The sequence below is a fragment of the Tenrec ecaudatus genome, assembly GCF_050624435.1.
Source record: "Tenrec ecaudatus isolate mTenEca1 chromosome 6 unlocalized genomic scaffold, mTenEca1.hap1 SUPER_6_unloc_1, whole genome shotgun sequence".
In the NCBI taxonomy this organism is placed as follows: Eukaryota; Metazoa; Chordata; class Mammalia; order Afrosoricida; family Tenrecidae; genus Tenrec; species Tenrec ecaudatus.
This window is the reverse complement of record NW_027457605.1, coordinates 197,084-222,342: the sequence shown is the minus strand read 5'-3', so window position 1 is coordinate 222,342 and position 25,259 is coordinate 197,084. Positions and strand designations below refer to the sequence as shown.

At 36.5% G+C, this 25,259-nt stretch overlaps 1 protein-coding gene across 6 annotated transcripts in view; it reads right to left on the bottom strand.

Annotated features, from left to right (window-relative positions):
- LOC142435892 (thyrotropin-releasing hormone-degrading ectoenzyme-like) overlaps positions 1-25,259 on the bottom strand; it is a 373,691-nt gene that overhangs the window by 198,034 nt on the left and 150,398 nt on the right. For 5 of the 6 annotated variants that reach the window (XR_012781655.1, XR_012781654.1, XM_075539940.1 and 2 more), the window contains 5 exons: positions 17,647-17,712; positions 16,850-17,032; positions 11,398-11,486; positions 4,694-4,827; positions 4,535-4,590 (listed from right to left, as the gene is read on the bottom strand). Coding sequence is in view for 4 of the 6 variants with exons in the window: in XM_075539940.1 (XP_075396055.1) it covers positions 16,880-17,032; positions 17,647-17,712 (219 nt within the window). In the remaining 2 variants the exon portion in view is untranslated. The remainder of the gene's footprint in view (positions 1-4,534; positions 4,591-4,693; positions 4,828-11,397; positions 11,487-16,849; positions 17,033-17,646; positions 17,713-25,259) is intronic. The other variant, XM_075539942.1, reaches the window with a different exon arrangement.

Genomic DNA, 25,259 nt, shown 5'->3' with positions numbered 1-25,259 from the left:
GCTATTCTGTCCGTTCCTGAATCTTTTTTTTTCTTCAATATTTTCAGTGAAGCTTGGGCTTCTTCCTGTTATACTATAGGTTCTTGATTAAGATGCTACCTCTAAAATGGTTGAATGTGACCAAATTTTTGGGTACAGTAACTATGATTCTTTCATTCTTATTTTAATACTTCCTGCATTATTAAGCATATTTTCCATAGAATCCTTTGGTATTTTCGCTCAAGGCTTGAGTTTTTTCCTTATTTATTTCATTTTGAAAAATGCTGCATGTTGTTCTGTGTAGGATTTCTAACTGAATGTTCATGCATATTCATCATAATGCTTCACTTGTCTTCTTGAGCGAGCCTATAAAACTTTCAAGTCAGCTTTTACTTTGTCTTTAATTTTTCCATTTGCTTTAGTTGCTCTATGATCAATAAATAGCAAGGTTCAGAGTCCCTTCTGACATCTACTTTGATGTCTTCTATCTTTCCTGTCTTTTTAATGACCTTTTGCTCCCTTCATCTATGATGCTCATGATGTCATCCCAGAATCATCTAGTCTTTTATCATTAATGATCAGGCAATGCTGCAAGGCTATTATTGAGATATTCTCTAAATTCAGGTGGGATATACTCACCTGAATACTCTTATATTTTTATCCTACTAGACTTTTTCTCATCTTTTTCAGTTTCAATTTGAACTTGCACAATAGCAATTGATGGTCTGTTCCATAGTTTGCCTTGTTCTAATTCTGGATAAGGATACGGAGCTTCCCTATCTGCCTTTCCACACATTGAGGAGATTTGATTCTTGGGTGTTACATCCATGTGGCTTTGTTTACAACTACATATGTTAAAATGAAGGTATCTCATGATCATTTTAAAAATTCATAATTATTGCTCTAATAACATTTGCATATTCCCTGGTGAATTTTAATAAATGAGAATAAAATGGTTTGTTTCAAGTGTTTAAGACTTCCAAAATTAAAATGGAAAGCAATGTTCTGACTCAGTCAACAAGGAATATAAATTAGGGGATATATTTCTAATAATATTCTAACAGACAGACAAAGGTTATAAATATTTTAAATATTACATTTAAAATTAACATGTTAATGTGAATGAGTGAAAAATATTCACATATTTTCCATTTTCTTTTGCTCTCTGTCTTTAAAATATCACTACTTGTTTTCTCATAAGCATTCTAAAACTTTCAGAATACGAGAAGGTACCCACTAAAGGGAAAAAATAAATGGAATTTATTTTTCAAAACTATAAATTTAAAATTTTTAAATAAAACAACCTTTATCACCTTCAAAGTATTCTCCATTACCCTTAACACATTTGTCATATTTGTGATTCTATTCTTGGAAACATTAAAAGTCATCTGTTCGGATGGCTGACAGTACCTCCCTCATTATTTTCTTCACCTTCTGTGTCATCAAATTGCTGTCCTTTCATGTCCCTCTGGATTCACGGACATAAAAAGAAGGTGCACAGAGTGAGGTCAGGTGAGTTAAGATGCATGGGGCCAGAGGGGCATGCTGTTTTTTCACCCCAAATTGGCACACTGAGATGGCTACCTGAGCAGGTGCATTGTTGTGGTGGCAGAACCAGAGTCCCATCTGCCACAAATAAGGTCTTTTTTGTGGCACAGTTACTCTATCATTTCAGAACCTCTAAATAGAAAGCTTGATTAATAATCTGACCTGGTGGAAGGAACTCCAAGTGGATTATGAGTCAACATTTTTGTCTTTTTGAGATGTCGACGGATGTCTAGAATGAGTTTTATCATCAATCGGCATTTTACCTTTCTTGAAATAAGAAAAGCATTCATACACTTGAGTTTCTGAAGCATATTTTCCAGGCAGGAAATAAAATTTCACAACTGCATCCTGGTCTCTTAAATTGGCCAAAAGAAAAACTGATTTCCAGTGATATTACTTCTACAAAAAAAAAAAAAAATTCACTGAGACCAGAAAGAACTTTCCCAGGTGACGCCACTGGGTGCGCTAAGAGCAAGTTACTCACCTACCAAGAAAAATGCATAGTGTGAAAGTTATGCCCAGTGGGGCTTTTTTCTCCATTTGGGGGGCGGGGGTTCCCCCTCTTTATAGAAATGTCTTTTTAAAGTCCTTCAGTTTTCTAAAGTAAACTTCCCTTTTATTAAAATAAATGGCATTGCTGTTGAAGTGTAGACTCTTGTCCTTTTTAACAGTATGGGTTCGACCGTCCTACAAGTTGGATGTACACACGTGCCCTGTTAATTGCTAGCAGCGTTACGTGGTCAGGTTCAACGACTTCTCTGATCCTCAGCTTCCTTATTTATAAAACAGTAACAGGATCATTCGACATATAAAAAACAAACTTTTGAAAGGCAAGGAAGTTACTTTGAGGACTAAGGTGCCATGGTCTTTTCAATTACCTCACACGCATGTGACCATGATAAGTTGGACACTGAATAAGGAAGACTGAAGAAGAGTCAACACATTTGAATCATGGTGCTGGCAAGAAAATATTGAGAATACAATGCATGTGAAGTGAATAAACCAATCTGTCTCAGAAGATGGGCAGCCATAATGCTGCTTGAACTTCATCTCATTTACTATGGGCATGATGGAGACCCGCCCCTAGAAAGGAATAGCACACTTGGTAAAGCAGAGGAGCAGAGACAAAGACGTCTTGACGCTGTGGTGCAACAATAGGATTGGACATAAGAACAGAGGGGGAGCGCGGCACGGGACTGGCATGTTGTGTCCTGTTTTACATGGGGTAACTGTACGTCAGAACAGACATAAGGGCACCGACAGCAGCAACAACCAATCCTACATATTTCATAAGGCTTTATCAATTATTCATTAAATGAATAACTGTACACAGATTTGTGTCTGGTGCCTTTTAAGTTTCAGGTAATTGTTAGTTCATGATATAAGTTTTCTTCTAGCTACTTTAACTTTCTGTGGTAATCTATTGCACTACTTGCTTGTCTTGATTTTCTCTGGGTGAAATATTGGAGTAAGTGTATGCTCATTGACTTTCTGGATTTTTTGGAACTTCTATGTCGACTTAATCTTTCCACTGTATCTAAAACATACTTTAAAGTCTTTACATCATACTTTCAAGCAAAAAATACCTCTTAATCATTATTTTCACACATCGGTATCTAAGGAGATCCTCTCAATCTCTATTATTTCTAAATGTTTGCCCAATAAGTTGATGTTGTAATATGGAATAATTCTTAATTACCTGGTTGTAAGCAAAAAATGCTTCTAATTAAACAACTGTTTTGAATAAATACAACTGTATTAGACATTTTATTGCTGCTAAATGATCCTTAGTCTTAGCATTCTGTGAGCAGCTATTTTTGAACCTGAAGTTCCACCCAAAATGAGGCACTGACATCAAGTAACAGAAAATATTGATACTGGTTCTTGGCTTCTTTAACAAGGAAACAGCAAAGGCCAGATATAAATTTCTTTTAAAAGAACCACTGAAAGTCCTTTACCTTTTTTTAAATGAGGTTTTCCTTATATATATTATTATTTATTTAATGAGTGCTGTTTTCTGAAACCTGATTCCAAGCTTTGATTTTGCCTCTATCAAAGTAATTATCTGGGATCGATATTTAGACTCATTGGTTTTGATTAAATACAAAGCTCTAGGGAACTATATGCTTTTTAACATGCAGAAGAAAGTTGCTATGTGATGGGATGTGCACACTGTGAAAGCAGTATAATGTCCCGTTATGAGACAGTGCCTAATGCACGAGACATCTCTAGGTGGTTTTCACAGTATCATAGGAGAATTAACATAACGAATAATGACAAACACTTAAGTTAAGAGAACCACTGTGTCCTAATCTGTAGCTTGTAAAATCAAATTAGTAAATTAAAATTTGCATGTGAAGCAGTACAAACAATTCAGAACTGAGCTGTTTTACTAGTTCGTCTCCAAACTGAATAAATCACTTGGGTTTATTTTCAAATTATTTAATTTAAATAATTTTATTTAATTATGCAAAGCATAATTTATTTTAATAGTATAACAAATTATGAAAAATATCAATGAAAATGCTACTATAAGATTGTTATGACTCTTTTCTTGAGATGTTTAATCTGCATTTTTAATCAAAATTTGGAACTACCTGTTTCTGAAAGCAATAGCTTTTCATAATGCACCACATTTTAAAAAGATATACTAATCTATGTAAGAGAAAAAAACTGCTAACACTGAAAAGTGTAGTCTATCAAACATTAAATATGGTGCAATGGCCATTTTGTAGAGTTAATTAGTGAAATGGTGAAGCAATTATTAATCTCCAGAGTGGTCAATCAAATTTTCAGTAGAAATTGATCAAGCTTCTTCTGACTCAGAAACACCCTATGGCTAATTATTGATCAAGATTATATGATTATAATTCATATCCCACCCCCAGAGCACATGAAACAAATTATTTCAAAAGATTACTCAAAACATACACGCGATTGAGTTTAATAGAGAAAGTCTCACTAGTGTGAGTCTTGATTGGGTAGTTGCATAGGAAAACACACCTACCTGGCTAGGCTGAAGGCATCGTCGATCAAACCTGCTCGGTTACTGACTGAGAGAACCTATGAGGCCAACCAGAAAAATATTGTCCTGGTTAGAAATTTAGAATTAAAATCCAGGGTTCACATCTGAAAACGGATCTTAAAGAGAAAATCCAGAATTTACCTCATGGTTCCTTATTAACTGTTCGATTAATAATCTCCAATTCCTTAGGTCATAGTTGACCCTAAAGTATCTGGTTTGATTGATGTTCCCCAACAACCAGCTTCCTTTGCCCAGAGAAGTGATCCTGTGGTGCTCTACAAACAGCATGTTTTTCAGGATGAAATAGATTTAGATGTTAATGATATATAAAGTATATTTTCTTAATACCAAGTGTAAAGTTACTAATAATTATTATTGCTCAAATAAAAGCTAATCTTTCACGTAATCATTTGCATCTAGGATATACTAGTAAATGTTTAGTAGGTTATAACTAGCCTCTATTCCTGATAAAATCCCTATCCCCTACACATAATTGTTTTTTCAACATACATGTGACCTAACATGTACTTGTGTCTGTGTGACATAGACTATATATGCATATAGTATGATTAGAATGAAGGGAAAAGTTTTGAGAACTACATTCTCTTAACGCGTTCAGTAAGAAAGTTATTAAAACAATCGAGCTCATTTATTTCAGAGTCATGGGTGTTCCTTGCCTCTTCCTTGTGCTTTCTTGGAAATACTATAAATAACAGATGATGCAGCATCATCAATAACGCCGGAAAAAGAAACTGCATTTACTTAAGACTCTAATATTTCTACACATAATTAAAAACAAAGATAATAAATTCTGCTTATTGGAATCACCTTGGAAAATAGTAACTTGATTATATTAGCCAGGTAATTCAATTAAAGAAAGCGAGCTGGTAAAAACAATCTTATAACTTCTTACACATTTAACTCCTTCAAATATGGTACATATGGAGAATGCTATTCATTTTCAATTGTTTCCTTATTTATTTACAAACCATAGGTCACAATTCCAATGATTTTGTACTTCATTGTGGATGCTTTCAGACCTTGTGTGTCCTAGAACCTGCATACTCTTTAAATAAAATATTTTTAATCTTTGTGCATAAATGTAAGGAAATATATGTAAGTGTACACGTATACATGTATAAAACCACTGCCATGGAGTCAGTTCTAACTCACAGTGACCCTATCGGGAAGAACGGAACTGCTGCTCCTGGTTATGAGGTCAGCTAGCCTCATCTTTCTCTGAAGGAACAGCTGGCTAGTTTGAACCAGCTTGCAGTCCAAATGCTTAGCTTGCTATGCCACCGTTTACTATAGCATGTGTTCATGTTCTCTATCTACAAAGCCTCCAGGATTCAGCAGAGCTTATGCTAAAACAGTGTCTCATGCCCAAGGGAAAAATAAATCATTTCCATGATAGCTCACACCAGAAAATGTATCACAGAGACCATGTGCAGCCCATTGGAGTCAGCTTCAGTCCATTGTCAATGTTTTTACATCTCAGACTCCAAATCAGGTTTTCCTATTATTTCCCCAAGGACGCATTCAAACATATAGTTTTTGAATGGAATCTCTTTACATAGAGTCCATCAGAAAATAATTCTACTACCACAAAAGGTATCGTGGACAAAAGTGGTCATTAATTGCTCAAAACTGGAATGAAGTGGAAGATTTAGTCCAAACATGCCAGCAAGATGAAGAGGCACCTATTACAGTCCACTAAAATATAATCCCAAACTATTGAAAAAAATCTAATATTTAATGTTTCAAAGCACTGTACTTTGGCCACATTTATATGTAGTACCCGTGCAAACGATGTTCAGACAGTTGTAATTCAATTGTCCAACACAGCTGAAAATAGTCCATCTGAGGTCTTCCACCATCTAGGCTTCTTTCTAGTCTGGTCTATGCTCCTGACACAACGTGGTATAGTGCTTTTACTATCATAAAATACACATTTTCACATTCCTTCTCTCTTTTTAATTTGAAAGGAGAAATATGACAGTTAAAATAAACTAGAATAGGGGCAAGAAAGTCATGCCCGACTATACATCTATATACATAAATTTTTAAACTTCGATAGCATATTCCTTTTTTAAAACCACTTTACCTATAACCTGATGGACAAACAATGGCCTATAAGGTCCCTTTCAATGCTACAATTCAATGGAAAAGAAATGGTATACATTCTCTTAGGCTGACAATTGATCTCTAGTTTAATAGTGGTATGCAGAAGGAAAAGTCTATCAAGTTCTATTTTAGAGTATGAATGATTTTCTCTACCTATGAGACTTTATAATCTCCTTTTCTTCAAAACTTCAATGTTTATCCACACAATTGCTATAAAGAAGCTTTAGAATATCATCCCCATTTTATGGATGCAATGATGACAAGAGATATAGTTAACAAGAAAATGTGGCAAGTATAAAAAATAAAATTGAAACATTAAGGATACTGTTTCTGTTGATCAACTTTGACTTTATTTTCATGCATCTGTAAGTTCACAATGATCTATTCCTTATAAAATATTAAAATCATGTCTGAATTCACAGAATAAATTGGATCTCCCCACTCCTTAAGTAGTCACTTTATAGGTGATAATATTTAAAATTCAAGCCTCATATCTGATCATATAATTTAGGGTTTTACAGGTTTCAAATTGTCATGATTTATAATTATTAAATATAATTTAAAAGTTATTTCATGCTCATCTTTTATATAAATCTCATGTGATATAATTGGCTCTTGTTTTTAAATCAATTTTATTCAAAAATTTAAATCTATACTCAAATTAAAATAATATGTATGTATAAATGATAAAAGCAATTCTTACCCCTTTTATGTAGTCTGGTCAGTAAAAAAGAAGGAAAGGAAATAAAAGGCAACCATCTCCTGCTTTTAAGTTTGCCATAATTAAACTGATAACTAAAACCTGAAGGTTATTACTGTTCGTGAATAATTTTATGTCTCTGGTATAAGTGAAATCTGTAGAGAAATAATCCCTGGCAAGATATAGTAATACATTCTTAAATACCTTTTCAGTTCTAGTTAATTATATCCCTAAAATATTCTTCAAATTAACTAATGGCAAGCAATGAATTTTAAAGTGTTCTTTTTCCATGGCCTCGTGATGTACAGTGCATGATGAGAACCATAAAAAATTATGGAAGCTATATTTTGAGGGTCGGTAATAATAATTAAAATTTCTATTTGGAATGTTCCCAAAATGACACAAGTCTTAGGCCATATCAAAACACAGAGCAGTTAATACTTTAAAATATTTTAGTTCTTATCATTCATTTACCACCACCACACACCCAACACACACCCAACACACACACCCAACACACACACCCAACACACACACCCAACACACACACCCCAGGACCAAAAGAAGAAGGTGATATATTCTTTACAAACTTGGCTGGCTGCAGATGAGAAGAAATGTCAACCAGGATAACAAAACTGGAAATACACAATAAACTCTGTGATAACTTAGGTGGACTTCGTCCCTAAACTTGTAAGAGAATTAAATGAGATAATGTTCTGTAGCTCTTTAAGAGTCACTGGCATACACCCAATGACAAAGTGTTACATAACTAAGAGATCGCCCAGACAGCCTAACAAAACTTTACAATTTTATCCACGGTAAATAAGGGTGTGCTCATGAGAGAAGTATTAAAAATAACAGAAGAAAATCACAGCCCTAGACCTAGCTCTTTACCTAATTTGCCAACGGACTTGACCCAAGTTACCATCAAATTGTAATAAACTCATTTAGAAGATGGGGATTAAAATCATATTGCTTCTAAGGGCTTCTGAGTCTCAAGTAAGCCAATGCTGAAGGCAAAGGTGAGAGCACTTCAGCACTAGTTTAGTGTTTACTGACCTTTCAGAGCCAGTGTCTACTCTATTCTGACTGTGTTCTTTCCTAAAATGTAACTGAATGTATTGCCTTCCACTCTTGGGTAAGCAAATATCCAGTAAATATGCAAGCTATTACATTTATAATGCCTAGATTGTTGGTATTTTCTCAGTGAAAATGAAAGAGAGAAAAAATTTTGGTTGTTTCTAATAACTTAAAAATTGACTTAATACTTTAGGTAGCGTTTTATGTCATCTTTAGAAATAATTATATATTTATCCAAAGGGCTTCAAAAATTTAACTCTCAAGAAAATATGATGATGATAATCAAATTTAAACTTTATAATTAACTATGGCCTTGTGTGAATATATGTGAAATAAAATCTTTACTGACCATGAAAAATTACAAAACATTGATCTGGTTGTTGTCATTAAAATTTGGCATTTTTTTACATGTGTTTATAACAATTGACCAATGCGTTTTTCTCCCTGGCTTAATGCAGATACTTTTCATGTACATTAGTTGTTTGTTTTGAATAAAATAGGAGATAACATATAAAAGAAGTTGAGGTTAACCAATCTTTTCTTTTTATCTAATTATAGTGTGGTGTCAGGTTTTTACTAGGCCTCATCGAAGTTCAGGACTTCAAGAGAAGACGGTGCATAGGTAAAATGACACTGAAAAAGGCAAACTAGAAAGATGACTTTTATTTTTAGCTTCACTGGGAATCGGTCACCCCAATTTGTGCATTTATAAAGCATTTATAAGGCCTTCAAGTGACATGTGGAAAACTTACTTGCTATTGAGTAAACACTTGACGGTATTGAGCAACCTTAAGTATTAAGTGTTACCATGTTCGTGTCAAATAGAGAACACTGCTGGGATTGAAACAAAAGGACACCTTACACTCTGATATGTGTGCAGTGCCTGACTGTGGGGTGGGGATGTGCCACTCACAATACCCCCTTCATAAATAGCATCCCCTAGAGTTTTAAAGCGTATACCTGTGCAGTTGTTCATAGCAGTTCTTCATATTAACATTGGTGATATTTAAGGCAAACATGTTGAAAGAATGGACTGTCATTATCCTGATTAATAACTCAAGATGAAGCAATCTCTCAAGTACAACCTGTATTGGTCAAGGGAAGGCTTATGGTCTTCCCAAAAAGGAGAAAGTAAAGGATAAAGAGGAAATACCTTCTCCAGCAGGTTTCCAGTAAGAACAGACTCCCTATAGCCCTCACCTTCTAAGCTGAGTGTTTAGGCTGATTCAAATATATAATCAGTAAGTACTTCTACATTTCTTTAACTTTCTCATTTCCACTCTACATTTCAAAGGGATATGTCGTAGTTTATTTCTGAAGATTATTATGTCTCATGTTTCTAAGAAATGTATGGAGGGATGGCATAATTCAAATCGTTGGACAATTACAACTCCCTAGTTTCATTCACCATGTAATAACATATTATGTATTCAAGTAAAGGTGCTTCATGGGGATAAAAGAGAATTATAAAGGAAAATAAGATAGTAAGTGTGAATTCAGAATCACGAAATAAACGCTAACTCAAAGCAATTAAAAGAACAAATTGTAATGAGTTATTTTAAAGGAGAAGAAACCAATAAATGTTACAGTCAGCATTTCAATGTACCACCACATTACATGTGAATGTCTTATATACAATAAACGTGAATGGAATTGTAACTCTTTATAATATGCAGTTTCATATTAAAATTACATTAACACGAAATTATGAGTAACCTTCACCCCTGGGAATTACAAGTGTTTATGTTTCTGATAGTCAGATTACATTCTGGATTCAGTACATTTTGCCTATATGTAGCCATGCACCTATTTTGAGTACTTAACTGTGCCATGTATGAAATGAAACAAACATTTGTTTATTTACTTAAAACAAAAGATATATGCTCAAAATGATGTTTATAGCATAAAGAATTAAAATACACTAACAGCATTGGTGAAAGCAGCAAGGGGAAAAAGGTAGAAAAATGTGACCTTCTTAGTGCCACTGAAGTGTTAATAGAAGATGATCATCGCCTTTTCTCCAACTCGCTGGGAAGCGGAGCAAAAGGAACCCTCATGTGGACCCTGCTGTCCATGAAGGACTTAGAAGGGACTCAAGTACTCTTCTGTGAGTGATTGCAAATAGGCCCCTCTCCTGTTTGGCGCCATTTACACAGACAATAAGGAGCCCTGGTGGTGCTGGGGTCAAAGAGCAACAGCTGCTAACTAAGTGTCCCTGGTTCAGTCTCACAGCTCCTCTGGGGGTGAAAGAGGACACCGGTGTCCTGTGCGTGCAGGTACAGCCTGGGACACCCTACGGGGCAGTGCTCCCGTGTCCGAGGACTGCTGGGAGTTGGAATCTATTTGATAGCACTGGGTCTGTGGGTAGAAAGACAATGAACTGGCTCTTCTCCCTGCACCTTGAGGTTTGACCCCCAAAGGGTGCACTTTGAGGACAACTCTAATCCTCTCCCTTCAAATCCAATAATTATAATTATCTAATCCCATGAAGGATATTGCTTCTCTGGTCTCTAAAAGAGATAGTCTGAAAATGCAAAGAAAGACAGTGGAATGGGATTAAAACTGTTGCCTCAGTTTCAGTTTGTGAGACACTGCTCTAATGGGAGTTCTGCTTACATTTTAATTAAATGTGTGATTATGAAATTATACAGTTTAAAACAGCTACGATGAGATCTACAAAAGCATTTAAATGTTTTCTCTTCACCATGAAAGGAACGAATAAACAAGAATTATATAGGCAGGGTGAAAGTGGATGAGTCAGAAATTATACCGAAGAGATCCTCTTATGCTTTCTTATCTTGTAGAGGTGATTATCATTCTTCCATCTTCTCTTTCTAGTTTGTCTTTATGCACATTTTTATAACCCCAGAAACCAGAGGTTAAGTTGCTGAACAATTATCTGAAACCAATTGTCCACAGGGGAGAATATATATCTTACCTGATTTGTTAGACACCCAAATAATTGCTTCTGAAGACACATGGCTTCTATTTCCTACCACAATGGTTAATGGAATCTGCCACAGGTAGCTGCAAAATAGAAGAGTAGCTTTAAAAATACAAATTGGTGTTCATTTGAAAAACATGCATCTTCAGAGGGATTTTTATTAATGCTTTTTAGGGAAGCTACCAAAAACAACAATAAAAAAAGCACTCAGACATCAAAGTAGATTCTAATTCATTGTTTCTATCTCACCAAGAAGACTGTGCACTCAGAAGTTTTCTGTCAATGTAGAAGAGATCTCCTAATAATATACTTTGCCAAAAAAACCCAAAATGTGTGCATTAGGAGTTAAAAGTGGCTAAATACTACAGTATATATTGATTTGAATCTTAAAATAATTCATTTCTATTGTTTTAATATTAAACACTAGTGATTTTATGTATTCACATTTCACCAATTTCTCCTTATTTATTTTATAACTGTTCAGAGAGATATTTTATTATATTTCCATAAGGTTAATATGGCACACATAAGGTGATTCAGGCAAAGAGAATAAAACAAGACTGACAAGATCCCCCTAAAATCCATATAAACACAATGCACCCGACAGGGCACACCTAATGTCCTGCTGATTTAAATGAAATTTCCAAATGGATTGGCCAAGCACCACCGATACTTAATGTTCAAATGTGGGTCAGAGTTATAAAAGAGAAACATTTGATAAGGTTTGCCTTTTATAGTAATAAAAATCAAGGCCTATATGTTTACATAAAGTATCTATTTAATCTGAAAGGCTAACCAGTTAATGATAGATGATTTTACATTGCGTTCAAGCATTATATTTTATTTTCTTGAAATATAACCTGATTCCTTCAACTAATCATTGTGCTATTGCTAAACAGCTGGAAGTTCAAAGCTAAGAACTGTCCCACGGGAGGAAAGTGGGGCAATCAGCAACTGTACACGTTTACAGGGTCAGTAACCCTATGCAGGGTCATGACGAGTCAGAATGGACTTGCTGACGTGGGCCTGTCTTGTTGTTTTAGTTTGCTTTTATCATTGTGTCATTGGCAAGACTTCACAACAAGCGAGCAATGAGTATTAAAGTCATATATTTTGTTTGTGATATAAGAAGCTATACTGTGTCAGCTTCATAACTGGAGAGCGACTGAAGAACTGAGAACCAGTGGAGACGCCGAGTGACTGATCATAAAATGGGCGTCTTTCTGGAGATTTGGGAAGAGCAGTGCTGAATCGGTCCCTCGACACATAATTGTTTTACGTGTCACAGAGTTCATTTCTCACACTCACAATTAATACATGGGAATTCATCAAGAGTAATATGTCAGATGGAAAAGAGGAAAATTCATTATGTCATAACAACTGCTATCCCCAAAGTCAAAAGTCAAAAGGCCATCCTTGACATTCTGAATTTTAAATGATAAGCTGAACTTAATCAGAGAAACATTTCTGAGTGCCAACCATGTGAAGGTACCCTGTTACACTGTAATTGACTCCACATAATCCATCATGAAAGAACCAATTTATTGTTGCCTAACCTGGTTCTTTGGATAGAAGTTAGTGAACAAAACAATTTATGTTCCTTAAGAGAGGCCTCGACGCATGCAATGAAAAACATGTGATAAATATATGACAATGGACACACCGTGGGAACATCACAGCCAGATTATTTTATTATTTTTTAAACAGCATCCCTCACCAAAGATAATTAATCTATTTTGGTTAATTGGAAAAATAAGTTAAGAGGCAATAGTACCTGGATCTAATCTAAATGCTGGATCTAATTTTCAATTTAAAACACAAGTTTATTTTTTGTGTGTACTTGCAAACAATAGATATTGGAGACATTCAATTAATTACTCTCTGTAATTAGACCGAAAGGAACTGGGTGGAGTATAAGTAAAATGAAAGACCAAATCAATTTCTCTGTAAGACATAGACTAACTTTATGAACAAGACTTTATAGGTGTATATCTTCCACATTGAATTGACGATCTAAATTGTGAAGCCAAACAGATATTAATTAAAAAGCAAACAATATATACGACTAAAAACATCTAAAGACCCTCTAAATAAGTCTAAGACTCTAGTAGTATGTAATATTTTAAAAAGTGATTAGAAAAAATTAATGTGTGTAGTTAGATTATGTTCTTGTTGTTTCTGTTTAACTGATCATATGGATATCATATTTTAAGTAACAATAGAAAATTTTCAAAAAATATATCCCTTTCTTCAGTAGTTCTTAAGAATTCTGATTGTACTAACATGGAAAAGAATTGGTACGTTTTAAAAAGTGGAATGAGAAAAATCACACCCAGGAGTTGCTACTAACATTCACGAAGCATTGATGCACACAGGGAAACCCTCCGGAGACTGCTGCAGGCGGGGCCCATAAGGAAAGGGTGAGTGTGCGGACACACAGAATGCCCTGTCGCCCAAGACTCCCAGGAGGTGCCCCATGCTTCAGGTGGTATTAGTTAACAGTGAAATGTATTAAATTTATAATGAAATGAAGGAAAAACAAACTACGAAAATTCACAACTTCCTGTGTACCAAAGTCCTACCAAGGATTTTATGCACTTAAACACATTACTAAATATATGCAATTGTTAGAAATAGCAAAGATTCATTCTTCCTCTACTTAACAGCTAGGATGTACATTTATTACATATGGAAAAATAATTACATTACACATTTAAAATGTTCCAGGTAAGAGGTAATGATAATTGTCCCACAGAACAGTCATGGCAAAGCGAAAGTCATGATCAGTAAAGCTGGGTGCTTTGGGACCTACGGCTGGCCTGTAGAGTGGGGGGCCTTTGGCCACTTAACTGGGTTTGCTGATGCACAGAGCTGGAGCTAAGTGCTTTGGGCTGAACCTTACACAGGAGTGCCATGCTTGCTGGGTCTTTGTTATCACCTGGAAGAGAACTTGGTGACTTCTCCTGACAGGACAACCATGTCCTATGTATTTTTCACCTTGATTGTATGTAACCTGTAAACTTCCTTAAATAAAACCCTTTAATCTCAAATATTGTCTGTGAGTTCCCAGTTGCCCCTCCAATGAACGATCCAAGTCAGTAGCTGAAAAGTCGAGAGCCGTGGGAAACATTTATTTTAGCACGTCAGCAATGTCTCTTCTAGAGACCTCGGAAGGCTTGTACAAGGAGCACACAGACTTGATTTTCAAGCTTTAACTTAACATTAATATAAATTAAGCAATAATCTAAGTGGGGAATAGTAAATTCTCATCTAGAGATGGATTCTGTCCTACTAGGAAAATTATTTTAAATAATAGAATGTCATGTATATATATTTTTTGCTCTGTTTGCCATTAAATGGATTCTGACGCATGGTCCTCCAACAGGTCGGGGTACAACTGCCTTAGGGTTGTCCCGGTCTGCTGTCTTAATGGGAGCACACTGCTCCCCCTTTCTGCCAGGGAGTGGCTGGCAGCTTCGACATGCCATCTTTGCTGGCGGCTGAGCACTTTAACACTACGCCACCAAGGGGATTTTAATTTTCCTCAACATTTTTATATACCAATTTCTCAGATTCAGAACCATCCAGGTGGTTTTATAATGCCAGCAGAAGCTAAGCGCTCTGTGCTAAAACTGCTTACTCATGCTGAGAGACTTTCCCCCGTGAAGAGCCAGGCTCCTGGCTGACACCTCTGATGCAGGTTATGGGCTGGCAGAGAATTTTTGTTCAATATTTGTTCTGTCATCTGGGTGTCCTTTCTGTTTTTCTGCATCGGGGAGGCCTGTGTCAGACTGTTCATTCTCAAAGGCATGGCCCCAATCTGGCTTCGCCACAGTCAAGTCGTTTTTGTGTACTTCGTGGTCCATGCCGAAGCGTGTTTCGCCTGGGGCCAGACGGTGGGTGATCAGGGCAGCCTTTGACAGCTGTGGAGACCCAGAGAAGGGGACGAAGCAGTGACAGGCAGATCCCGACAGGGTGAAGGGAGGAGTGTTATTCTGCGTGTTCGAGCAGTTTAATTGCAAAAGGCAACTCCTCATACCTGGTGAAGGCCTCTCTCTACTTGAGCCTTTAACCTCCATGTGCCCCCATCTTGACGAGAGTAGAGCAAACTGCAAAGTCAGCAGTTTGAAGCCTCCAGCTCTTCCGCTGGAGAAAGAAGGGGGTCCTACTCCCAGCCCCAGCTACAGTCTCAGAAACTCCCAGGCTAGTTCAACCCTGTGTTTAGGGGGGCTAGGAGTCGCCATCAACCTGATGGCGCAGAATTGGGTTTTCATCTGTATGGCAGCAGACCTGCAAGTCTGTCCCCGGCAGCATGGCTGGGTGAGAACCCAGGGCCAATCTTTCCATTCTAACTGCTGTGGAGCCCAGCTCCTTCCTACACCTATAGTATCGTATCGTATACTATAGTATCGTATCGTATTGTATAGTATAGCTGCTGTACCAGTATTTATCTCAATACAACAGTGAAGACTTCATGTTTTCTTAAATGGAGTTCCAATATCAGCCACCAGAAAATGTTCATGAATCTCCCTAACACTTTTATTCACATCAAGCTAACTTGGAGATGCTATCCATTCATGTAAGTTTAAAATATTCCCCACCAATCCTACATAATAATGGATGATGAAGTCCAGCATCCTAATTTCCCAAGGTGATAGGACACAGCATGAGTAAACTAATATGAGCACTTCTATTTACTTATTACTTTTGATCTCTATACTTGCCCTCCCTTCACCCCTCCAATCCCTTACCAGGGCATTCTATATATAAATTTAAAAACTGCCTGATTTGAAGTGTACTTTCTTACATTGACTCAGTCTTTACTGAAACAAAGTAGTAAAAATAAACTAGAAAAATTGGATAGAATGTTTATATTCTGAATTTTAAGTAATTAAATGGGTTCCCCAATGTTAAATTTATAGCAAATCAAAATTCAGGTGTGTTTTCTATAGTTTTAAACACCACATTTGAGGGAAAGAGAATATATTTTCATATTGCCACTTCTACTTAAGATCACCTTAAGGTATTTATTTAGTTTTTGAGTTTTGTTAACTAGGATAATATTTATTATCTAAATACTTTTGATTTGGTTTTCTAGATTGATCCCATTCAATTCACAACACACCTTAACTTTCTTAAAGATGATTAAAAAATATTATAACAAAAAGTAAAATATCATATCTCACATTTAAAATGATTAGAATAATTTAAAATAGTCTTCAATGAAATACCATAAGTGTGCTCATCAATCAGGGGTTAAAATATGTAAGGTATCGGCAGTAAAAGGAATCAAAAATACCATATGGAAATAAAGAAATAAAAAGAGTCTTAACTTATATTTCAGAATTATGTTGTCAAAATTATCTTAAAATATTAAAATTAAAAGGTGAATGGCAAAAAGAAAAGTTCCTATATTCATGTTAAATTAAAAGAGAGTCAGTGGTACCTGCTGTTTCGATGTTCAAAGGTTTTGGTCTTAGCACTTATAAATGAAGCGTTGCTGGGTAATGGTTACCCTCTTTTCGGCTGTTGCATTTCCCAAGATGGTGATAACAGGATAGCCCTTCTGGAGCGTCCACTGATCCATGACTTCTTGTATATTTACATATTTTCCATTCCTCTTCAAAGCCTTTAGAACCCAAATTGGATAAATGAGCTTTATAAGCATGAATTATACATATAATTATATTAAATCATTTTCACTTTTACCTTTAATATTTACCTAAATATGAAACATTTCAAGATCAGTGAAGCTAATATAATGTGTTACTAAAATTAATTTTCTCACCTTAAGTTAGGCTTCATGCATATATATATGGAAGTTTCATTAGCATTAATTTTTTTTACATAATGGAGAATAAAATACATTTTACTGGTAAAGTAAATACATGCAGCATCATTAAATATCCCCAGTGTGTCTAGTTGGTATATTTAAATATTTGTCATGCACACAAGAAAACATATTTCCTTAAAAACTTGCAGTATTTCTCACTTTAGCATGACTCACTTCCCAAATATATTAAAATTGTATTCCATAATTATTATCTTTTTAAAGTATGAAAGGCATCAATAACATTAAGTACATTTAAATCCCATTGTATTTTTAGTACATTTTATATAGCTCATTACTATACATTTATAAATAATATGCGACAAAGGAAATAAAAGCTCAAAATGAAAACATACTGTCAGCGTCAATAAAAGTTACCAATGGTTTGGGTTCTTTTTCTTCCTATACTTTACCTCTGAGAAGGCATTCCAGAGATCATTTCTGGCTGCGTTGCCATACTTATGAATGGTTAAATAATCCTACAAAGAAAATAAGATTTGAATTACAATTTAACTGCTAAGCAATTACCAGTTAATATAATCATTTCTCAAATCAAATAAACAATTCTATTTGCTGTGCTTATATTGATACAAAGAGAAATACTCATAAAGGTTTATAAGAATTAAACTATTCAAAAAAACTTAAGAATAGCATATTTTCTAATTAAGTATCAAATAACTTTAATCTTTAAAAATTATTTTTGAGAGTTGAATCATTTATAGATTTGGGGGGGTCAAAAAACATCCCTTCATTTATCATGTCAACCTTGGCTTTTTGAATTAAATTACCTCCCCAGTGTAATATTTTGGGAAACCTTGCCCATCAGGATTTTAGACTGGAATCTAAAAAAATATTTCATGGGATAAGAACAACTCTGACAATAACAAATCTTTACTGCGGTGGATGTCTTTCGAGTTCAGATTCCATGGAAGAGTATAAAATGAAAGCAATGTGTGGTTTTGTGTGACCCTTATCAGAAGGCCTAACTAAGAAAGATTTGGTCAAGTGGGACTGGCTGATTTTTGTCTACGTAGCCAGTGTAAATGAGTCCCAATGGCCTTCTGTTAGTCAAACAGGTAAGAGGTATCACTTTGCCCAAAGAGGACTGTTGTCACAGGCTTTCTAGTGCGAAGGTGCCTATTATCACAGAGATAAACATTGCTTTTCATTGACTTGATGAAAAAGTATTATTAAAAAGAAATTTTATCCTGGTCTAATATGTTTTTAATTTAGGAATTCCCAACTATTAGTTAAACCTACACACTCTCTTTCTAATTTAAGCCTTCCTCCTCTCTGGGAGGCATGGATGCATCGCGGTGAATGCGTCCTCAGTTATGACGACTGGGCACTTCGTTTTCCGATGTCGAAGTGGGAGAAGGAGAAGAACATAGATGATGTTAAGCAAAGTGTCTCATTTGAGATCCTTTCAGCCCTAGAACTTGGAGGTAACAGGCAAATGCTTAATTTACATGCCAGTTCTGAAACTGGGGGGAAAATGCTGACTCCATTGAGAACTTTATGTAAAGTGGGATGCTTTGGAGATAATTAAAGTTGTAGAAGCAGATTTTCTGAAATACAAATTGTAGCACCTGTGACAGATTGAGCTTTTGTGGGCAACTCACATGTTCAGATGGCACCTCCCACTTAATCAGACGCCTGGAGAAGCAACATCCACACTGACTTAGCAATGACAGATTTCTCATCAAGATGCTCTGGACAACTTTACTGCGAATTTAGATCTCCAAAGAACTAATCTGAACCTGGAGTTTAGCTTTGGGTAGGAGAGCTATATGAAGCACTCTCTATTTGAACCCTGGGACTAGGATTTAAATCATTTTCTGATTAGGTGTTAAAATTATTAGAAATTTTGCTTTTAATTTGTTTGTGTGTGTATCTTGGGGGAATCTCTTGAATACACTGAAAAACAATGGACATTGAAACTTATAAATGTATGTGAAACATCTATTTAAATGAGAACTATTATTGTTGAGTTCTGTTTATGCAGAGGTATTGGGATAATAAAAGAGAGGCAGCAAAGGGACACCGACGGATCTGGAAAGGACCGATGCAGGAATACAGGTTTCCCCTTGGGGTGGATCAGAATATCTACAGTCAGTCTACCATGAGATCGGTTGGATCTTAGCTTGATTTTGATCATTAGCTCAATGTCTTTTTTACTCTCCCAATTCTGTATAAGGCTCCAATTTGTTTCTAACAAGCTGAAATGGCAATCAGTCAGGATTAAGAAGGGGGTCTTCATATGCCAGGCTGGATATTCAGGATAGAAATGGTATGTTTTTGTTGGAATCCCATCAGCTTCAATATTCATGGCATTGGAATTCTTCAGATTTCAACTGTCTTTCCTCCCCAAACACATATTCTTTAGTTATCCCAGCCTTTCTCTTATACAACAACGATATACATATGGAAATATATTCTTAGTCTTTGGAGAATTACAAAGAAAATGTGAGGATCATGCCTATTAAAAACCATATCATCTATTTATTCTTTTATTTCCATGAATTGTATAATGCACTTAGTATAGACCAGGAAGGTTTCGTGGGAATGGAGGAACAGTGATGGGCAAAAGGTCGTTGAGAAAAAAATGTAAATAACAAGATGCAATTTGAGTAGGTCCCTGTGACTGAAGCTGTGAAAGTCTTGGACCAAAAATTACAGAGCCAAAGCAATTCCAATGGTTGGTGCATGTTTACATCGAACGACTTTAAGTTCTATTCTAACCTACCAGTAAATGAATATGACAATGATTGGATAAGAAATTTATTAATAAATATAGACACATATATGAAAATCCAACATTAGATATGACATTACAATATAAATGTATAAAGTATAATGCTTTGACATCCACTGTAAGAACAGTGATGGGCTGTCTATACTAGATATTTCAGAAATGAAAGAAGTTGAAAATAATGAAGATGATTAGTTGAATATACTTATGAGACCTATCTAGCAATATAAACTGATTACAAGTTAAAAAGGGATTAACCGAAAGCATATTCTGATATATCTACCTATGGGAAAGCCAACATGCATAGTAGTTAAAAGTGAAGTGAACTACTTTAAAATGTAGTTAAAAGGAAGGTTCAATATTATATAACCCAAACCTCTCTGCCATCAAGTCAATGCTGACTCATAGTGACCCTCCGAGGGTTTCTGAACTGTAACTGTTTGCGGGAGTAGATAGCCCTGTCTTCCTCCCATGTACCTGCTGGTGGGTTTGAACTGCCAGCCATGTGGATCACAGTCCCACACGTAACTACTACACCACCAATAGTGATTGAGGTGATATTAGCTACAATAATCTTCTTAATAAGCTCAGGCTACTGAATAGGAAACTGAATTACGTAACCAACCAAAGGGTAGCATCACTAATAATTAAGGAATGTTTCACATAAAAAACTATAATGTCATTTGCCTCTCTTAACACTGAATTGCTTTATATTCCTTCACTTAATTCACATAACATTGGGATAGGTAATATAATCATTTAAGATATCAGGAAATTTGAAATCACAGACCCTGGTCCATATCCAAACCCCATACATATGTCTACAGCCCAATATCCACTAGATTCCCCAAAGATAATTAAGGGTCATATTCAAAGAAAGCTAAACTCACTCTCCTCCCCCAAACTGTCTCTTCTTGAGGGCTTTTCCCCAATGATGAATATGAACCAAAGAGTCATCTTTCACGCCTTCCTGTCCTTCCCGTCACATTACTGCTCTGATATCCTGAATCTTCCTCTAAGGTGCCACGCTACACATTACAGCTTCTCACCTGGACACAGCGCCTGCCACTGCTTCTTCTCTCTTTCAACCCTACCACACACCACTGTGCTAGCCAGCCAATACGGTGTGCTCAGAAAACACTACACCTTGAGCTCCCTCATGGACTAGCCCCGCTGTACTTCCTCAAGCCTCTTAGCACTTGTTGCCCAGTCTCAGATTAGCTACTTTATTTGAAGATGCCTAATACAATATTTTCTCTATTTCCTAGTTCTCCACTCAAACTTTACCTTTCTCCTTTACTGTGCAAATTCACTTTAATAGTCAAGGTTCAATTTTAATGCATTTTCCCTGAGAATCTTTGCCCACTTCTGCCTCCTTTCTAATTCTGAGCCAAGTACCTTGTACCCTATCAGAAGACATATTACTCTGTGTTTCAATTGCCTGCTCATTAATTTAACTGCCCACATAATCTAAAAACTCCCTAAGTAAATCCCACCCAAACCATTGGCATCCAGCTGTTTCCACTGCATGGTCGTCCTGTAGGAGGGAGTCACACTTCCGGTAGCATTTCCTAGAATTTTGCTTCTTTTGTTTTACAGAGATCTGCCATGTTTGGTTAAAACTACTTTGCTTTTGGTTAGCACAGAACACTTCCCCACTGCAGGACTAGCGCCTCTCGCCATAAGGTCAAAAACAAAATGGTACTGGTATCCAAATGATTATGATGTATACCACAAAGTAGAATTGCCCCCTTTGGGTGTCTAAAGTTATAAATCTTTACAGGAGCAGAAATCATATAGAGCAGCTGGTACTTTTGAACTATTGACCTTGCACTTAGCAGTTCAATAAGTGATCTAATATACCACCAGGGCTCTATTGTGTAAGGTAAGGACCTGGTTGTTTTGGCTTATCACTGTTTAACCAAACTGTGTTCCCAATATAGTACGCAATAAATGCTCAATCTGCGTGTGTTTTCTGAGGTTCCTTAGTCAATATGCTTTTCTATTACTAATTTGCAATGAAGTAAAAGATTTATTACACTGATAAAAGCAAGAAAACCAAACCCAGTGCCACTGAGTTCATTCTGACTCATAGCAACTCTGTATAGGCTTTCCCAACCACATCTGGACAGGCATGCACAGGCTCATCTTTCTTCTGTGGCTGTTGGGTTTGAACAACTGACCTTGAGATTAGCAGCTCACACACCAACAGTGCTCCTTACTATTCACACCAGATTCGCTCAAATACTCAAACTCATTTTTCTCAGTGTTTATTTGTTATATATAATTTACATTAATACATATGCAGTTCCATATCAAAAGATTTTGAATGATTGAATATAATACCATTTTTGGTTTTCCACTTTTGGCTAACAAGTAGTACAGTTCATAACGTTTCATATATAAAAGCCAGTGGGACTAAGAAAGGCCAGAGGGAAAGTAAAATGTTGAGCTGAGGAAGTAAAGGCCTATTATCTTTCAAGGTTTACATGCAAATAGTTATGGAATGCTTACTCTCTTATTAATGAGTCTTTCCGCGTGTTAGGGCAGCAGATTAGCTGCATGAGTAGTCTATCCCTCAGGTTACAGAGGGACCATTCAATAAAAACCAAAGATGCATGACGTACTTTAGATGTGTTTAGCTGAAAGTAAAACGAAAATTTACCCTATGATGACTTTTCTTTATTTTTTTCCCCAGGATGACTTTCAAAGTGATAAAAACGTGTCCCGTCCTCTAAGAAAAGGAAGATTACAGTAGAGGTGCAGCCCCTCCCTCCGGAGCACTTCACTGAGCCCCCTTAGTGGAATCTTTCCTCCAGTTTGGGCTCTTAGCAGCTGAGGCCCAAGCACAAGATTCAGATATCACAGTCGGCAGAGACAGAATTGTTCCTTCCATCAGATGTTAAAGACTCAAGAGACCTTTGCTTCAGATCCTGCAGCCAATACCTCAAATTTCTCCTTTATCAGAATTTTATGATGTCATGAATTATACATATTAGGATTATTTAGTATATAATTTAACCAACCTAGCTAAAACATGCTTCTGATGCACTAAGCAGTACCATTTGGATCTTGCAAAAGGCAGAATCCAGTCCTTAGCAGGATATGGCTGCCTAGAGTAGGTGAAGGTGAGACGTTGAACAAAGTCAGAATTCAGTTCATGAGTAAAAGGGAAGACTCGCTCATGAGCACACCACGAACAATGCTTTCTACAGTGAGACCAGGCCCCATGTTGCACGCAGTGACTCTGCTATGAGGATGTCATCTACTTGCACGACTAGTTTGAGAAATGATAAATAAATTCAGGCATTGATTTTTTTTTCCTGACTGTATGGCAGGAAGGTTGAAACAGGTTTAAAACATTATTTCTTTCTATCACGATAAAATGTGCCTTGAACAATTGATACCAAAATATGTCAGTGTTTGGCTTTCTGACATTTAAACAGCACTTTTCGATGGGGGCAATAATTCAATACGGACTTTTATAAGAGAGCAAGGAGAGGGACACAATACTACAGGCACACTTGCCACTCTCTCTGGTAAGAGAGGATGGGCGTGCCCCCTGTCCTCAGACAACCCCATGCTCCCTTCGAGGTCTGTGAATGCCCGTGGAGTAGAGCAAAGAAGGGAAGGAAGATCATTGAAATGTATGTCCTGTCTTGGTGACAGGAGCTGGGTGGGGGCCATGTCAGCAACTGGATCTGAGAGTTCTGTAGCTCGACTCTGGCTGCCTCTCTGTATTTCACAGAACCCTTTAGTTACTACTCTATTTCCAAAGCCCAGCTATTTAGACTTTCTTTTGACCCAATGCGCTACCTTTGAACCCTGCACTAAATTTGTTCTGGATAATACAGCTGGAATTTGCTTCTGTGGCTTGCAACTCCAAACCCTAACTGATAGAATACTAAAAGGTGCCGTAAGCTGAACAAACAAAACAAAGATATGGCTAAATTTCCCTAATAACCCACCAGCTTTTGTGTGTGTTATAAAATGGACTCACTGTCAACGAGTGGATGACTCCTCACAGTAACCCAGTAGCACGGGGGACCTGCCCCTGTGAGTCTCTGAGACTGTAACTCTGTGAGTCACAGCCAACACAGAACCCCTCCACCACCAGGGCTCCGCATAATAAGTATCGGGGAAAGTTTTCAAAAGAGGCAGACCAGAAGGTTAAAGTCCACACACACAAACCTGTACACACACAGAAACTGAAAGGGATGCAGCCTGTGCAGAAGCTCTTAGACGGAGGTGCACATAAAGCGACAGCGACGACAGTGCATAATTATAATAAGCTACTTTCTTGTCTTTACAAAAGCTTCCACAGCCGGGGTCCATAAGCAGAGGAAGGACCACGAGCTCCGGACTCCAATCTGTGCCAGTGTGTGCACTGTGAGAGTGTGGTAACCTGAAGGGGTCCATGAACACCACCACCACAGATTACAAACTGCCAGGTCACAGCAATGTCACCGAGAGTGGGATAAAATCTATTGGAATGCTGGCCTGTGCCAGCATTCAGAGGATGTCTCTACAATCCCTGACCTTGAACGAAAGCAGCAAGGAGACTCACACAGTGACAGATGACAAAGTAAAATACCACAAAGCTGGAGTATAGACCAGATGCTATTTTAGGTAATATGAGAAGACTAGTTAGAGATTATGAGATTATGTAAAATGAGCATCAAAGCAGTGACAAAGCATAAAACAAAATAAAAGCAGTAAAGTTCACATTTTCATTATCAGAGAGAAGAACAGAGGAGGAAACAGAGGCACAGGTATTAATTGTCCCTATTTACCATTCAACTGTGGTCAAGCTTCCCAGAAGAACATTTGATCTCTTGGAACCCTTACTCACTTGTCAAGATCTGGAGGTTTCCAGCCACCATAAAACAGCAAGGTGCCATTTAAGAACAAAGCTATTTAAATATGCAGAACAATCACAGAAAAGTACTTTATTGTTGATATGTCATTCTGATTCTGTGGGTTTTTTTTAATGTGTGTTTATGCCAAAAGTTATCTCCCTAAGTAGTTTGATTGGCTATAGGAGGATCCAGATATTTCTCCAGGAGCAAAATGCAATTTTGCACGTTTAAAAATTTCATCATTCTACTTAATGAGTATTTTAAAACTCATACTTTCATGATAAGCTACTCAGTATGGCAGACGATTTTCACTCAAAATAAACTGTAAGTCCATGAAGATTTTTAGTCGTCTATTCATTTGATTTTTAATTAAAGACAGCGAAACATTCTTATACCAGGTTTGTTTTTATATGTA